Source organism: Acinonyx jubatus, chromosome F2 (assembly GCF_027475565.1).
Source record: "Acinonyx jubatus isolate Ajub_Pintada_27869175 chromosome F2, VMU_Ajub_asm_v1.0, whole genome shotgun sequence".
NCBI classification, from domain to species: Eukaryota; Metazoa; Chordata; class Mammalia; order Carnivora; family Felidae; genus Acinonyx; species Acinonyx jubatus.
The window spans coordinates 8961638-8979318 of NC_069394.1; the positions used below are offsets into that span (position 1 = coordinate 8961638).

The window sequence follows — 17681 nt, forward strand, 5'->3', positions numbered from 1 at the left end:
GGCACTGCATGAAAAGCTATTTTCCTACGGTCCTCAGAACAATCCCGCAAGATTATGATTATCACTTGCTTTTGACAAATGAGACAAGGCTCAGAGAGGTTGAGTAATTCGTACAAGTCACACAGCTGGCAAGAGGCTGTAAGGGCTCCAAGGGCTGAGGTGGGGAAGAAGAGGGTCTCAGCTACAGGAGGTGTATGAAGGACCAAAGTGCGTACTATGGCAGGTGTTCTTTGTTTTAAGAGATATGTATCCCAAAGTCTGCAAATTGGCATTCTGTGGTTTGCTATGAGACGCTGAGCTGCAAACCTATAAGGCGGGCTATGGCGCTTTCAAACCTGGGCAGCTAAGCCCTCATCAAAGTTCTGGCAAAATCCTTTGCAAATGACTTTCTCTAGTCAGGAGAATGCTATTCAAGCGTGCTTAAGGTGTTCTGGAAGTATAACGAGAACAATATTAAAAACCTACTTAACAGACTAGAAATCTATTTAGACTTCTGTGCTTTAAACAGATCTAGACTCAGGGCAGGAAAGGGTTCCATGGAAGACCGCTGACTGAATCAGCCGTACCTACGTCAACATTCCGGGTCAGCTGCCCATGAGCTGTGTGACTCCGAACCAGTCACTTTGCCTCTCTGAGTCTTACTTTCCTCCTCATAAAAAGAAGCCCTGCATGTTTGTAAGAAGTCTAAATTATAGGCCCTCTAAGGACTAAGTAGGAGCAGCCAAGCAGGATACTCCTTGATTTCTCTGAATGCTGATTTCTGCATCTTTCTCCAGGTGATTAACTGAAACAGACACGGGTAGGTTTGAATTGCAGCAAACTGAAATCATTTCTCTAAAAAAGAAAGGAAAAAAAAAAAACCCAACTTCACCACTCTTGAGTTTTGAGAGCTGGCAGCGTATTTCTGAGGGGAGGGTGTCTTTTTTAAAGACTTAGGAAGCATCCACTGTGGTGAACCCTAATCAGTTTCCTGCATTAATAGACGCTGCTGGTTTTTTAAGTTTTCATTTGACATTCAGGAAGAACTTATTTCCCCCGGCTCCGAGAGAGGCTAAGAGCTGAAAATTCTCATTAAGTCTTTACGGCAAGTCAGGCAAGACCAGCGGGCTGAGGGTGGGCCCTGGGTGTACCTCCAGCCCTCCCTCCCCTTAATAAATATGCATCAAGGCCACACCATGTGACCGACTTCCTCCCTCTCACCTCCCCAGGCGTCTGGAGAAGTAAGTACTGGGTCCAACCACTTCCTCCCATCTGAGAACCGCCAAGGGAGGGGGCTTATTTCATTATGGTAACTGAGCTACAGACAGAAACTTGTCAAACAGCTTTGCAAAGTCATACTTTTGCTCCCTGGCGCCCTCCAGGCAGCAGGGTCCGTGGCTGGAGGGCTTGGGGTGCAGCAGGGGGAGAGGCGGAGAGACCCAAAGAGCCTTAGAAGAAAGTGGGAAAAGTACAGCCCCTCCCACCTGTACCTTGCCAGGCACTTTACAGACAATACTTTCGGTCACTCACCCGAATGGAGCAAGCGCTTCCTCTGTGCCAGGCACCTGGTAGGTAAAGGTTTTTTCATCGAGGAATATACTAGACGCGGGTCCTGCTCTCAGGAAGTTCACAGCCTGAGGCAGGGGTGGCTAACACACACTTAAAGAAACAAATAGGGAATGGTGTGTGTGCCGCCCAGGACAAAGAGTGCAGGTAGACCGGTGGTTCGGTGGAATGCTCACATTGCCCTGGGCGGTGGCCGTGCCTGCTCCCAATGTATGGACCTGCCAGCTTCCCCACTCCTCCCCCCCCCCGCCCCCAGCCAAGGCCTCTGAGTCACGGGGACAATCGCTTAGGACTTAACACCCTCTGAATGCAAACTCCAAGCACCCAGAGCATCAGGACCCAATTCTTGGGGTCAGCTCTATCAACACACCTATGGGTCCACCCACAGAATACCTTTTACATACGTGCCTCCCGCACGTCAAAAGGTAATAGCATCACGACCTCCTCACAAAAAAAGGATGCATTCAGCTTTATAGGACCCTCCGTCCATTCCCTCATGCCTCCGAGCACACAGCTAAGAGCCCTGCTTGGGAGCCAGACGCCTGGATTCAAATCCTACCTCCACCCCTTACAAACGGACCTCTGACAGGTTCTAGAAATGCTCAGGCTTCAGTTTCCCTAGTTCTACGAAGCGCGGCGTGACGGTGATGCGTCCTACGTAGACCGGTCGTGGGGGTCCGGTGGGTCCGTGTAAAACCCTTCCTCCCTCGGCACACGGTAGGCTCCGGATTTTCTCCGGTTGCCATATGCTCCGCCCATGGGGAGACAGCACGGATCTGTGAGGAACACGGAGCCCTCCCTCTGGTCTACCTGCTATTTACAGGGGAGCAAGCCGACACCCGAAGAAGGAAGGTGGTTCACCCCACGTCTCCGAGAGGCTAGCGGGCCCGTTGTGGGTTCCAAAGCCATAACGTACGGGAAGTAAACATGAGGAAAAACTAGGGAGGAGAAATGGGTTAATGCTCCCTCTGCCCGTGCTGGAGTCACCCCCCCCCCCCCCCCCCCCCCCCCGTCCAAGCGATTCTAACGCAAAGTCGCCAAGTTCCCCTCGGTACCTCAGGGCTCGGAGCAGAGGGGCAGAGGTGTGAGGGAAGGGCCCGACAGCCGGCTCTTCCAGGAGCAGCAGTGGCTTCACAGTGGTCGGAAGCAAGGGGCCTTGAAGGACACAGGCAGGGGACGTGCCGACTCCCAGACCTGTGTGCCTTCTCTCGTCCCCCGGCAATCCTAGCTCTTAGGGTGTTTGTTAGCTGATTTAAAAGTGTATAGTGCTGGGACGAGGGTGGTGGAAGGAATCAGGGTTGGTAGTAAAAAGAATCAGGGTTTGGGGCACCTGGGTGGCTCAGTCGGTTAAGCGGCCAACTTCGGCTCAGGTCATGATCTCGCGGTCCGTGGGTTCGAGCCCCGCATCAGGCTCTGTGCTGACAGCTCGGAGCCTGGAACCTGCTTTGGATTCTGTGTCTCCCTCTCTCTCTGCCCCTTCCCCAGCTCACGCTCTGTCTCTCTCAAAAATAAGTAAACATTGGAAAAAAAAAAAGAATCAGGGTTTGAAAGCTGGCCCGGCCACTGAAAGAGCTGTGTGCCCCTGAGCACCTTACTCAACCTCTCTGAGACTCTGTTTCCTCATCTGTACGACGTATGGTGGGCTCTTTGGGGTATCAGATGAGTCACTGTACTTCAAACACTGGATTCAGACCCTCCATGTAGTGGGTGGTCATCATGGAGATCAGTGTCTCTTCTTTGAAAGCGACGGAGATGTCTTTGGGTAGCTGTTCCGGATACGGGTGATTGTTGGGAGAAAGTCGATTCCTTCCACCGGTGCCTGGAGCCAGTGCATCCTGGCTTGTGAGGGCCCACTGTGCGCACCTCTTCTTAACTCCACATCCGGGGAGGTCACCTTGCAAGCCGGAAATCAGCCATGGTGGGAATATTTACACCCCAGAGGTGTGCAACCCTTACAGATCAGAATCGTCCTCCCTCTGCCCATCACTGATTGTTAAACATTTACTACCACACCACTAATTCTCTTTCTCTCTCTCTCTCTCTCTCTCTCCTGGGCACACTGTCCCTCTACTCTCCACCTATTCTGTTCTGTTTTATGGAGAAGCTACTGTGTTCCAGCCACGGGTAAAATCAGATCTGGCCACTGTCTTTACAGCACTTAGGGTCATTGTTGAACAATCACACAAGTAACTGTTACAATTATAATCCACTTAAAGGGCAATGCAGGATTCCTGAGGAGGTTTTAAAAAAACAAACAAAAAAAAGAGTAGCTCAGTGTTTCTCATCCCTAGAAGCTCATGCAAATATCCTGGGGTTTCTGGAGAAAGACCAGTGCCCACGGCCCACTAGAGGAAACGTCTAAGAACCCCGGAGGGTAGGACCCCCGCATCTGTGTTGTGACGAGTGATCCACAGCGAGGGGCGAAGGCCCTGGAGCAGGTGGCTCAGCATATGCAAATGATGTCGTTAGCAAAATACCAATTTCCAGCTTGTTCGATAAGTTTATGAGCCACCCTGTTGATTGGTGTGTGTGAATAAAAAGCAAAACGAAGTCCTGCTGTGCAATGTGGTGTAGTAAGAGAGTCGCCAGCTTCACCTCCCTGGCCCCCCCCCCCCCCCCCCCCCCCCCGTGTCCAGGCGACCTTTAGCAGCTGTACACGAGTCTGCAGCCACACCCCCTCCTTCTACGGAAACGTGCATTTCCCAAGTATCTGTATTTGGAAGGAAAAGAAAAAGCCTACCCATATTTACTGTTTCTCCGTTCTGCGTAATTGTGTACCTGCGTCATCTGATACCAAAATAATTATCTTTACGACGGACTTTTTTCAGTGTTTATGATGTCAGTGTTTATGATATCAGCTAATGGGTTTTATATATTTATAACGGTCCTGTATACTGGCGGCCTCTGTGTATAAAAAGCTGATGGAGAAAAGAAACAAATGGTGGGGAGACTTTCTTCTTTTTATTCAATGCGATGCTAAAGCCACGTGGGGATTGGCTCTTTGCCTATCTCTCCGTGCCGGACCCCACATCACACGGACCACACTTCCTCGCTCGTGAAGCATTTACTGTTGGCAGAGGCCAGCCACACAGACCCCAGGATGTGTGCCGCCCGTGATACCTCCTCTCTCGAATTCTTACTTGTGAAAACCCAGCAAGGCAGATGTGGCTGTTAGGTCCGTTGTTAAAATAAAAACGAGCGATGGAAAGAGGCTTAGTGACGTAATACGGGTGAGGCTGAAATTTGCTTCAGCACCAACTGGCCCCGAATCTGGCTTCTTCCCATGACATCCTAACATGTTATCCTAGTCTTAGGGTGGAGCTGAGGCTCTCTGTCGGCCTGAGAATACAGGGGATCCCTTTCTGGGCACGCAAGTGCACAAGGAGCCAGAACACAGGCTCAGGGACACGTGGGTCAGGCAGAATGGTGGACAGAGTGCTGGACAGGGAGTTCTGGTCCCTGTCCAAACTTCCCAGGTGACTCTGAGCAAGCTGCTTGCCCTGAGCCTTTTCTTTGTGATATGAGGGCACTGAACTGCCACTTTTCAATTGGTGCTTTACGATATCCTGAGATTCGGTTGTCCCATCAAGAGAGTGGAGGGGTTAGGGTGCTGAACCCTGAGTCCCCAACCAGCAGCTTGCTTTTATCTATTTTTACATATTAAGCTTCTGGGGAAGATCTTTTTTTTTAAGTTTATTTATTTTGAGACAAAGAGAGAGAGAGAGAGAGAGAGAGCAGGGAAGGGGCAGAGAGAGAATTCCAATCCACGCTGACAGCATAGAGCGTGACAAGGGGCTCTATCCCACAAACTGTGAAAACATGACCTGCGACGAAATCAAGAATCAGATGCCCAACCGACTGAGCCACCCAGGCGCCCCTGGGGAAACTCTTCAACCAACAGGTTTGGAGTATCCAGGATGAGAGGATCCTGAGGTCTCCTCCAAGTGGCCATTTAAAGGCTCTGGTTTTGAGTTAGGCAGGAGGAGGGAGAGGGAGCACTCGAGCACCTTTCTGAGCTGGCTGCCTGTCCTGGCCAGTGTCCCAGGAGCCAAGGCCATACCACAGCCCTCCTCCGCCATGCAAGAAAGGAGAACAAGGTGGGGTTGGGGGATAGGGAGGACAGGCTGTGGCTGCACCTGCCCTGAGAGGAGAGCAGGGAACAATGTGGGTCATAGCACAGGTGCACCTGTCGAGTGAGGTCAGGATGTGGTGGGGTGCCCCCGGAAATCCTGCGAGATCCTTGGCAGGGAAACCAACCAATGCTAAGCCCCTGTTCCAGCTCTCGCTCCTGGAGCACAGCATCAGACCACAGGCAGCACCAAGCAAGCCCCAAGTCAACTGGGCGGGTACCAGGTCCCCGTCACAGTAGACGGACAATTGAGGCAACAGGGCCATGAGCCATTGTCTGTCCCAACACTTTCCCCATGGTATTTGAGAACGCTGAGGCCAAGGAGGAGAAGACACCCGCTCGAGCTTGCAGTGAGTTAGCTGGCCACCCGATACCACCAAGGGATCTAGCTTTGGTAAGTCTTTAGCTGTTTGATTTACCAAACGTATCTCTGCTTTAGATATGATCTGTAATTTAACCCTCAAAACAACCCTGCAGGGCATATATTTGTCTCCCAAGGTTATAGATTTAAAACTCAAGGCTCAGAGAAGTGCGGGAACTTGGCAAAGGACACACAGCCAGTAGGTTGGGAGCAGGAATCTGAACTCAGGCTTGCCTGCCTTGAAAACCCTTTCAGAGATTCCTTATGCTTTCCCAGCTCCGCTTCTGATGATAAAAGCAAGCCATGCCCGTGGGGGAAACACCTGGAGTTTTTAGAAAGGGTGTAAATAAGAAATCGATAACATTTACCTGAGAAAATCACCACCCAGAGAGAGCCCTTGAAAGCATCTTGGAAATCATCTCCTTTCATATTTTTGTACACGTATTAGCAAATGTGTGTGAATTTTTTGCAACACCGGGCTACTATAAGCACAGTTGGTGTTTCTTGTTTCTCGGCACCCCCTCCCCTTACAGCATTTAACAGTTCTTTAAAATAATACTGTGAAAGGGTGGAAAACACTCCACATGACTCACTCTGGCTCTTGTGACCACACAGGCCACCTAAGGGTGGTACTGAGACCTGAGCACACCTTAACTGCCTCTCTCTCCTGGATGATTCGCCCCTGCCAGATTCCCAGACACGGGCTCCCAAACATTGCCTCCTGACATCCCAGAGAGCCTTCTGGACCTCCCTGTCCCTTGTATTAAAGTTTCCCCCAGAAGTTTACGGTCCCAGAAGTTTACTTTGATGGCTTTCAAAAATCACTTTTCTGAGAACCAGAGGGCAGGAAAGCAAGACAGCGTTTCACGGAGGGTGAGAGCACAGCTTTTGGGATCTGGCAGACCTGGTTTGAAGCCCAGGCTTCCCTCTTACGAGTCGTATAGGCTTGGACAAGTGAATTTATCTCACCTCTGGAGCAACCTGGGACATGGCGGCTAGAAAATGCGGAGCAAAATCTGATCCGCCACGGTGGCGGTGGTGGCTCTGGTTACTTCTGCCGTCGTTGGGGTCAGGGTACAGCGGATGGTGACGTTCCCCACCAGTGGCATCACGCTTCCACGCCTTAGAAGCTGGTCATGCGAGTGGGTTTACGCTGTCACGCTTTGTGGGGGGATTTTCCAAGGTCAAAGGGCAGGCTGCATGTCGATAAGGTTTTCCAGCTGTTTCTGGTTTTATAACAGAGTCCGGCCCCACCTTCCTTTGGCTGGGGCTCCTCAACTCTGTGCCCCCAGCGCCCAAGGTGGGGGGCGGGGCGGGGCGGGGTTCAGGCTACGGTCCTTTCCAACAGTGAGGCCCGGGCAATGGAAGCGCGAAGTGGATAAAGCACAGAGAACTGTCCTGGGATGCCATCCGGGAATGGAAGGTTCTGAGAAGTCTGACTGCTGTATTTAAAAGATAATGCAGGACGCACAATGAAAGGATCCCTGATCTGGTCCAACAGCAACCTAGCCAGAGAAGGGTAGCTGGCGAGTGCCTCCCACACGACCGAGGGCAACTCCCTGCAGCCGTGTGACCTCTCCGTGCCGTGTGTCCGCACTGCCCAGAGGTCCTTGGGGATCTTTCTTCCTCCCCATGCAGCAAGGCAGAGGCACGGCCGCTGGGAAAGGCCGTCGGTGCCAAAATCAGGAGAGGTAGGTGTGCGTCCTGCATCCGGGCCCTGCATGTGTCTAGCTCCCGGAGTGTGGACAGGTGAGCTCACCAGCTGACCTCCGCCCCGAGAGGGTGGAAGAGGAAGTCTCCCCCACAGCTCCCAGCCCCAGGGATGCTGGGAGATTAAATGCAGTGCGTCTGCTAACTGCCCACCAGAAGGCAGAGCACAGAACAGCCTTCCCTTGACCCCGAAGAATATAAAGACAGGGTAAGGATTCTGTAATGGAGCTTGATAAAAGAAGTGGTGACGGTTCTTTTATTAATAGTTCTTAAAAAGTCACGGAGTCTTGACTCCTAGAATTAAAAGGGGCTAAGTGCGGGGCGCCTGGGTGGCTCAGTGGGTTAAGTGTCTGACTCTTGATTTTGGCTCAGGTCATGATCTCGAAGTTCATGGGATCGAGCTCTGCCTTGGGCTCTGCCCTGATAGCTCAGAGCCTGCTTGGGATTCTTTCCCTCCTTTTCTCTCGGCCTCTTCCCTCCCCGCCCCCACCCCCCCCCCCCACATACACTCTCTCTCTCTCTCCAAATAAATTAAAAAAAATAAACTTAAAAAAGGGGGGCTAAGTGGTTTGTCTTTGGAGACCATCTTTTTCACTCATCTCGCTTTCCAGAGGAGTCAACTGAGGCCCAAGTTCTCACAAAGAAAACAGCTTTGCTCTAAACACTAGGGGGAAGGTAAGAGGCAAATGCCAGCTCTGATCCTTGACATCCCAAAGAAAAGGGAGAAAGAAACCAAACGTTCAGAGCGAATTTTAATTAACTCATTTCTCTTTTGCCCTTTCTTTATTGTTCCTGGAAGCAATTATGTGCCTCATACCCTCTCTCCCACCTCCAGCCCCTGCATAAAACTGTCACAGATTAAATCAGATTGCTCAGCCATTTCATTAGGGAGACTCTGGCTTTCGGTCTCTGGGGGCATTTTTACTCTGCTCAAATAAAAGCCTCTCTCAGATAAGTTAACTCCTTCCTGGAGACTACAGGAAGCCCACAAGAAGACCACTAAGGGCTGTTGAGACCTTCTGGGGTTTTCTGAACGGCGCGGGATATAGTGGGCTGGTGCACACGTGCACCTGCAAGACGGAAGAGACCAGAGCTGGAGGAGCAGGGCGGAGGGAGTGTGTCAGACCTCTGGGACCTACCCGACCTTTCTCGTGTCACCACCCTGGGTATGTTTCTTTTCTTGGACGGACCTCAGTTTGCCCACCTGAGAAATGCGAGTTTCAAGTCTTTCTTTTCCCTGTCCTGGATCCCAAGAACCCCCTCCCCCCTGCCCCAAATTGCAAACGAACCCTTGAGAATTACAAAGTTGTCGGGAGGGAGTGAAGTCAGAGTTCACTTTGCTAGATGACAAGGTCTTTTCCCCACGACCGTTCTGGAATTGTGGTGTGAAGGAAGGAGACAGGGGGACATGGGGGCTGGGGGCTGCCGCCAGAAAGGGGCTCCAAGGGAGAAGGTGGGGCGGGGGGAGGGCGCTGGGATGTCCGGTGGGTGGGAAATGGCACCCCAAGTGGGGTGGGGGAAGGGGAAAGGTACGACCCCTGGCGTTTAACTGGTGCTGGATGCCAAGTGTCTGGCTGTGGGGAACAGAACGGCACTGCTAGGGGGTCTGGTGACAGCACGCACTGCGACGTGGGGACACATGGGAGAGATAGGGGCGAGGCTAGCCTACACGGGTCAGAGTCGACCTCTCCCCAGCCCGTCCTGAGAGCCTTCTCCAGGCCTCGGCCATGACACCCAGGGAAGCTGGGGGTCTGAGGTGGCTGATGGGCTCCAGGACAGCGCTCGGAGCAGGACAGAGGTGGCGGGGGCTCTGTGGGACGTCTTTGCACGGCACACGGGAGCGGGGTTTTGTGCGGGACAGGCTTCTCCTCCGAGCCGCAGGCTGCTTGCTTCGCTCCTTCCCTGGACATGTCTAAGGTGGGGCCTCAGAGGCGGCCCGAGTTCCCCACCAGGTGGGTAGGATCCCAGGGGCCTGCCTTTCTCGGGGTGCTGACTCAGGGCCAGCACCGAGCTGCGGGGAATGAGGCTCCCAGCCGCTCCACTGGTGTGGTTTTTCGAGCACTTTTGAGGAGCACGTTTTCTTGAGTGCCTTCACCAGGCTTTAGGAGCTGGGGACTTAGACAACTGGTCCCTGCGTCCTGGAGCCAGGGGATGCTGTTAACATCTGCCTGGCTTGCGGGAAGGGCCCTGCCAGGGTCCAAGGTGTCCTTTTGCCTGTGTGGGGGTGGCAAGATAGAGGAAACGAGTGACTCACGCCCGGAGGGGCCTCACCCCTAAAAGAGGATCAGAAGATGGGCTTCGTAAATTTGAATGTGTGACCCCTTCCCGCCACACTTTCCGTGGTGCGTTATGAGCTCAGAGCTCTTGCCAGCTTGTAATGATCTCAGAAAGAGCACAATTACACTCTGAACTATTTGAGTTACGACCGATGGACTATTCATGTAAATATTTAAAATACACTAACTTCCAAACAAAACTAATTTTGGCTTTCCTCATTTCCCAATACACTACCCCACCTCACCACCTCCGCCTCTCTAAATTAGGGAGTGATGCAGACCTCCCTCAATCTCTGGAAAGCCTTGCTACGAATGTAGATCTTTCTAGAATCTGAACTTGCAGTGCATCGAGGAAGGATTTCAGGCCAGGGTGGGGGGTTGGGTTGGCTGACATCTGGACCCTTTCACGCTACTCAGGCCTTGACCCCAAACTGCAGAAGAAAGGGGTGGAGTCTAAGTTTCCAGCTGGGCTGGGCACCAGCTGGGGGAACCTGCCCCCATCCATTCTCCTGTTTATCCCCAAGAGACAAGAATGGTTCCTGTGCATGGGTGGGGCCTTCTTCTCTGTGCTTCAAAGAGCCCGGGAAAACACGTTTTCTGTCATCACCTCAGCTCCCTTCTAAAATGCTTGTACGAGGGCCCAGAATTTGAAGGTTTACCATGACGGACACCCAGAAAGTACCCCGCGGGTGGCAATCACAAACATGGGTTTCATGCCAAGCCACGGTCTAAGTGCTCCTTGTGCTTTATCTGCTAACTTTGCAGCCACAACCGAATGTCGTTGTATCATTAGTCCCCGAAACAGGCAGGAAAGGGTCAAGGCCCAAGGTCACCAAGCCTGCACGCGCAGACCCAGAATGTGGGTCGCGTGCTACGTGACCCGAGACAAGATCCTTACCCTCTCAGGCACTCAGTTGCCTTCACTGCACAAAGGGGGTTACTGGTGCGGGGACTTTAGGATAATCAGACGTCACGGCACATGTACGCGTCTCCTGTAGCGATGTGTGCACGAAGCCCGCCGTGATCGCACAGCATCGTTATGGACTTTCCCTTCTTCACTGGTTACAGCATGTTGAGAAATTTCACGTAGAAGAAAACTGAGGCAGAAAGTACCCTCTCCTCACCGTCTTTTGATTGTAAGGCCGGTGCCTCCCGATTTTTGGGCGCCCAGAGCTCCGGGTGCGTGGGGGGAGGGAAGGGTTGGGGGCGGGGTCGGGAGTGGGGAAGCCGAGGCCCATCTGAAAGGTCCCTCGCTCTGCACAGACACCACTGGCTGCTTTCCGACAGCCAGGGTGCAGAGGAATGGAAACTTCTGCCACCAACAGCATTTGCTGGCAACTTCCCTCTCTGTGGTTTTCTCTGTCATTCCCTTGATAAAAGAAGCAGGGCTGAGCAAATGTAACCAACATTCACGAATCTCATCTTCGCGTGAACACACCCGCCCCTCGAGAAGTGAGCTGCCGAAAAATGATGCACGATGTACTCTAAACTGGGTCATTCTTCACCCAGAGGGGTCGGCGCGTGGCTGACTTGCTGTGTGTATCCCCTGTGCTGCAGGCGTCCCGCATCTTCGACAGCCCGGAGAGACAGAGCGATGGGAAACAGTATGAGATCCACCCCGGCACCCCCCGAGAGGCCTGTGCCCAGCCCAGATGGTAAGTCTGGCTTCTTGGGTCTCGGGTGTGATGCTTCACTCCGTCGCTTGACAGCCGGGGCCAAGACTGAGCCACAGGGGTGCTGACGGTTGTTGAAACAGGGCACCGGGCGCCTGGGCGCTCGATGCACCTGCCTCTCTTGCTTGGCTTGTAGCTAACATTTCAAAACTACGTGTTAAAAAAGATTGAGCGGTGGCGCCCGGGGTGACGGCTGGGTCTCTGTCATTGTGTGACGGACCTTCGAGAGCAGCCGGTTCCGCCTTTATTTGACAAGTGGGGAAACTGAGGCTCGTGAGGGCATGCAATTAGCTAATCAGAGATTCAGATTTCCAACCCAGGCCGGTCTGATTCTGGAACGTGGGCTCTTGCCTACCACACCCTGCCAGCCCATGATAGGATATGATCATGGGGTTAGTATTATCAGAGCTCTGCAAATGCTTTTGCAGAGCAACTCGATGAAGCTAGATACAGCTCGAGGAAATCTCCCTGGAAAGGAAGGAATCCTGTGTCCCCCCCGGTAGGATCAGGAGGCCACCCGTTCTAGGGGGAGGGCACAATGTCACAGCTCAGACAGGGATGTCAGAAGGCAGGTTCCCATGGAGCTGCCAGGTCGAGGTGGACTCTTCAAGCGACAGAGCCCTTCAGAGATTGGTCAGAGAGCTACAAGGCAAGCAGAAGGCAAAGGCTGGGAGTGAAACCCACGGGGCTCTGGGTGGGGCAGCGGTGGTGCACTGTGTGGGTCCTCTAGGGGCTTGGGAAGGAGGTGATGAGGAGGTCAGGAGATCCATCGGTGTCCCCAGGGTGAGTCCCCTTGGGACATTTCCATCTCCTATCTTACAGCACAGCGCTCAGGCTTAGTCTCCCTCTGCTAACGCCCCGGGTCCCCCGGGTCCCCCACAACCCTGCACCGAGCAAAGATCACACACACAGACGTCCACCGTCCTGCCTGCCGGGAGCAGACAGCGTCGGGTGCCCTGTCTCTCCTTCCACAACTTCTGTGGCCCCTTCAGACAGGGGATGTCTTTTCACGTCTTCCAAAATGGAGACACCCCAGTTATACATGGTCTCATGATCACTCAGATGCTCCCAAGTGAGCGTCCAGAGACCCTGCTACCCGGCCCTCCCCTCCAGTCAGATGCCGGGCAGCACTGGTGGTTGTCTGTTCCAGCCCGGTCACCCCCCTTCCTTAAACCTAAGAAAGAATGTTCTTCTGGACAAAGGAGATTTCCATGTGATGGGGCGGGGCAGCTGGTGTGCACCCTGGGCCCCTTTATCTCCTGCGCACAGCTTTGAACTGGGTGCCGTTACACAAAGCGGCCGAGTCAGCTGCCACCAGGGGACAGCTTGGGCCCTTCTCCAAACCTTCTCCAAACCACCTCAAGTCACAGCCTCCCCTCCAGCCACGGCTCCTTGTAGAAAATGGACACTATAATTCCCAGGGCCCAGGCCGGCCCAGGGGCCATGCACCCACCCACCAAAGCCATTTTGTCACGCTAACCTCTCACACTGGGGCGGGGGGGGGGGGGGTGGCATGCTTGAGCAAACCCCGTGAAAACACGGGCCTCCAAGGGCTTGCTCATTTGCCCTTATTTTTTAAATGCAAATTCTCACGAAATAAGTTTCTCTTTTTTCCACTGTGTGGGTGGGAGGTCACCTCGCAAAAGGAGGTGGAGGGGTCTCCCCGGCCCTCCGCCCCCTGGTTAAGAGAATTCCCCAGGTGGGACCCCGTTCGTGATCCAGGCTACCACATCAAGTGTTAGCGGGTGGCTTTTCATCCCCCACCCCTGAAAAGTTTCCCTTGTGATCGGTCCTAACTTGATTTCCTCTTTTTTTTTTTTTTTTCTGACATCCACTTGAAGAAGGGAGAAGAAAGCGGTTGTAGTTCATGCTGTTATTTATTAGTTTCTAGTCAAATGATGCAAAGAGTTGGGGTTTTCATGGCACAGGGCATCTACTCAGCTAACACTCGTGCTTACTCGTTTAGTGAGGCTCAAATGCCCAGGAAGTAGTGCGGGGAGTCGATGGCGTTAGGCCAACGCACAAGTGGAGCTTCCCCTGTCGTTAGCCTGAGTGGAGGAGAATTAAAAACATCCAAAGCCCCAGGCCCTACACGGATCAGCAGGAGGCCTGTCTGTAAACTGTGAGGCAGACGAGTTTTGTGAGCTTTTAAGAGCTCTTTCGTCCCCAAGCCAGGACTGTGGATGCCTTGCAATGTGGCTTTGCCCATCCTTGTTCTCCTAACTAAGCCTTCCAGAACATTCCCGGTTACTCTAGTTCCCAGAGACCAATATCACAAAACCCATGGAAATGGGGCAGGTCTCAGAGACAAATGACCTTGCTGAGCTTCCGGCACTGCCCCCCGAAGCCGAATGACCTTGGGTAAGGCACTTAGCCTCCCAGAAGGCAGGGCTCAGCTCTCAAGTGGAGGTCAGAACCTCCCCTCCTCACAGCAATCACAGCACAAGATAGCTACCTGCTAAATGTGGGGGGAGTCCCTCTTTTTAACTCCACTTGGGGTTATCTGATTGCACTAGGCTATGTCTAAATGGGCACGCCCCCCAGAGGTTTTAAAGTGGTTGAACTGGGGGTTCCAGGACTTATTTCCGAATCATCCCAAAGAACTCACTTTCTCTGCGATTCTCTGCACAGTTCAGACTCTTGCTCTGTGCCAGACACAGGCAGCACAGAATTGAGAAGGGCCTAGGGGACTCCCAGGTAGCGGGGAAGTAGCGTAGCTCTACCTTAAAGAGAATTTTTAGACTTTTTCCCACACCCTACCTTTGTATTCTTTTCCCTCCTCACCTTTTATCACCCTGACCTGAAGCAAGAGGCAGTAACGTAAACCCAGACACCGTTCAGACCCCTTTTCCATGCAAGGATAGAAATCGCGCTAAGCAGTGCATTTACATAGCATCATGGGTGCTGCCCCATGGAAAGAGCTGATGGGAGGGGCCCTGGGGAGGAAGAGGCAGGGGGCAGGGAAGTCTCAGACCCAGCCTGGCACTTCTCAGTGAATGATTCTCAGACCACCTGCATCAGATCCCCTGCAAAGTTGTCCGAAGTGCAGATCGCTGGGCCCCGCCCCTGATGTGCTCGTCAGAATTCGACGATAGTGGGAAGGAACAACCCGAGGAACTTCTTACAAGCTGCCCCCCACTCCTCCCCCCACCCCCGGCTTAGGCTGAAAGCTTGCATCATGGGACCCAGCGTTTAGTCCTGCCCCCGACTCTTAACACACAATGAGAGATGAGAGGAGTCAGTCTGTCCCCTTAGTGTCTCTCTGGTCTCACTTCTAAATGGGGGACAACTGGAGTGACTCAGTGCCTGTGACACGCCAGACACGATTCCAATTGTTTGACACACGTCCACGCTTCCTCCCCACAACAGCTGCAGAAAGTGATCGCTATTATCACCTCCACTTTGCAGCTGAGGAAACCGAGGCACGGGAAGGTTCAATTACTTGTCGGGAGGCCACACAGCTGGGATCTGAAACAGGGGTTCTGAATCTAGAGTCCGTCCCTTCGCCCCCACATCATATGCCTACGGACAACGGAATTCCAAGAAGCTCATGTGTTCTGGAGGCGATGGGAGCTCTCTAGGCTGAGGGAGGATGGCCACCAGATGAATTCACAGGCAGTCCCGTGCCCCGTAAGGGAACCTGCATCAGGTCTTTGACTAGATCAACCAGGGTCTTACTCATCCCACTTCTGGCCCATAAGATGGTTCTAGGTCCAACGTTTATACTGAATATACAGCTTCTGTACATGTCATGGATACCATATAAAATATACCTGGTCCGTCAAACCATGATTTCACGTTGCGTAAAATGGGACCAAAGATTTTTTAAAGCAAATGCACACAAAAACGCTGTTAATTGTGGTGCAGGTGGTGTTCAGGAGCATAAACAGAAGAACAGGTGGCCAAGAGCAGGGTCTACCCTCTGCTGCTAGGTTACTGGGTTTTGAGACCGGGCACTCAGCTCGCTATTGTGGGTTCCCAAGCGAGTGCCTTCGCCTCACTGTGCCATCTGGGAGCCTCGGGATCTAATCAGTCCCCATCCGCCCCCTCTCATAGATGGGGAAGCCAAGGCTTTGGACAGGAAAGAACAGGTGGGCCGCTGTGTCTCATTTTCAGCCCATAATACGGGACCCACAGGTACACCCTGGGGTTCGTGGTAATCAACAGAACTTGGTAGACCTTCTATGGGACCAATCTGCCCAGCCCTGTCTGATTGGTTCATTATGTGTGTGTGTGTGTGTGTGTGTGTGTGTGTCCCGGAAAAGATGCTAAAAGTAAGGTCTGCTTTGACTCTCCAGAGGCCATGGATTTGGGCATGATTCAAGGCACATACAAAACCAGAATCTGAAAGCACTGGGCTGTTTAGCTCTTTGCCAACCAACTGCACTCCGCGGCTGGTGCCAACTTGGAAGCCTCATTTAGAGCCAGCCTTTGTCCCAACCTGTCAAGGAGCAAGCGTTAACTGGGGACAGCCTGGTAATTACATGCCGAGGAGGGCTATGTGGCTTAGGGACATGACCAGGAGCCTGACAACCCTCATGCTCTCCCCTGCACACGTTACTAAAACTCCCCCGGCATTTGTTTCTTCATTTTCCCTAGGGTTGTGTGGAGCATTGGAAGTAATGAAAGGCTGGTTTTGCTAGAACTATAAATGGAATCTTCAGAAAGGTTTTTAGCATTTAAAAAGAAATGGTAATGATATGACAAGGAATAATAATGCAAAAAAAAAAAAAAAAAAGCCTCTTCTCCTTTGGCCAAGCGGCTAGTAAGTTTGCCTGGTTCTCTCTCCTTTTTTGGATTCACTTCCTATTTTACACGTCGGTATAATTTCTTCAGTCTGACTCAATATCAGTATCAGTAAATATTTGGTCTTCCGCATTTCATCTTCTGTTCTCACCACATGGAGTTTGTTTTTGGAAGAATAGAATATTTTCAAATTTACACATCGTAGAGGCTTTTCAAACTTTAGGGCACTATTGGCTGAAATTGGTCTTGGATTATGTAATGATAATCCCACCCCATAAACACGGTATCAGCAGCTTCTCATTGGGACAGGAGCGTCGTGAATCCAAACCCAATCACACAGGGTAGATTTCGATATTTCCCATTTTTATACATGAAGAAGTCAAGTTCAGATTGGTTAAAAATAAATCTTTCCCCAAATCACAGAACAATTACGTGGTGGGGGTGGAAGTTAAGGCAGGTCTGACTGATTCCAAAGCCCGTTCTCTCTTCAGAAAGTCTCTCTGGATTTCTCCTTTATGCATATCACATATTTTTCACTCTGTTTCCTTATCTTAAACCTTCAGTAATCCTATCCACGCCTCTCTTTGGTATCAATCACTTATCTGACTTAATTCCAGTGCTCAGCTCTCCTTCAAACCTGGGGCTCCAGGAGGACCTGACAGTATGTTTGAGCTTTCTGAGCAAACTTGACTTTCTTACTTTCCCAAGCTCAGGGAAGACTTCCATGGGGTCCTGGCACCAGACCTTATTTAGAATGACTGCATTCCTGGGGCACCTGGGTGGCTCAGACGGTTAAGCGTCCGACTCTTGATCTTGGCTCGGGTCACGATCTCACAGTTCACGAGATCGAGCCCCATGCCAGGCTCCGCGCTGACAGCATGGAGCCTGCTTGGGATTCTCTCCCTCTCTCTCTGTCCCTCCCCTGCTTGCTCTCTCTCTCTCTCTCTCTCTCTCTCTCTCTCTTTCTCTCAAAATAAATAAATAAACTTTACAAAGAACGCCTGCCCTTCCCGCGGAAGTGCAGACTGAACTTGTGTTGTTTTCCCGGTGCTGGTGAGACAGCTGACAGGGACGGACCTAAAATCCCTTGCAAAGGCCCACAGCAAGGCCATTACCTTTAAGCAAAGGCCCAGAGCAAGGTTTTCTCAGCCACATTTAAGTGTTACAGCTATAAAAACATCACCGTTTCGGAAATTCCACAGGAAACTCAACGCTGTTATTGTGCAATTGAAACTCTCCAG

The 17681-nt window shown here is 52.1% G+C and overlaps 2 protein-coding genes across 11 annotated transcripts in view; one reads left to right on the forward strand and one right to left on the reverse strand.

Annotated features, from left to right (window-relative positions):
• TG (thyroglobulin) overlaps positions 1–17681 on the reverse strand; it is a 253423-nt gene that overhangs the window by 62764 nt on the left and 172978 nt on the right. The window lies entirely within an intron of this gene.
• SLA (Src like adaptor) overlaps positions 1–17681 on the forward strand; it is an 89231-nt gene that overhangs the window by 54709 nt on the left and 16841 nt on the right. For 4 of the 6 annotated variants that reach the window (XM_053208450.1, XM_053208451.1, XM_027063869.2 and 1 more), the window contains one exon: positions 11579–11676. In XM_053208450.1, the coding sequence (XP_053064425.1) occupies positions 11616–11676 (61 nt within the window). In that variant the 5' untranslated portion in view covers positions 11579–11615. Of the gene's footprint in view, positions 1–11258; positions 11677–17681 lie in introns of those variants that run through there. The other 2 variants (XM_015068336.3, XM_027063866.2) reach the window with 2 other exon arrangements.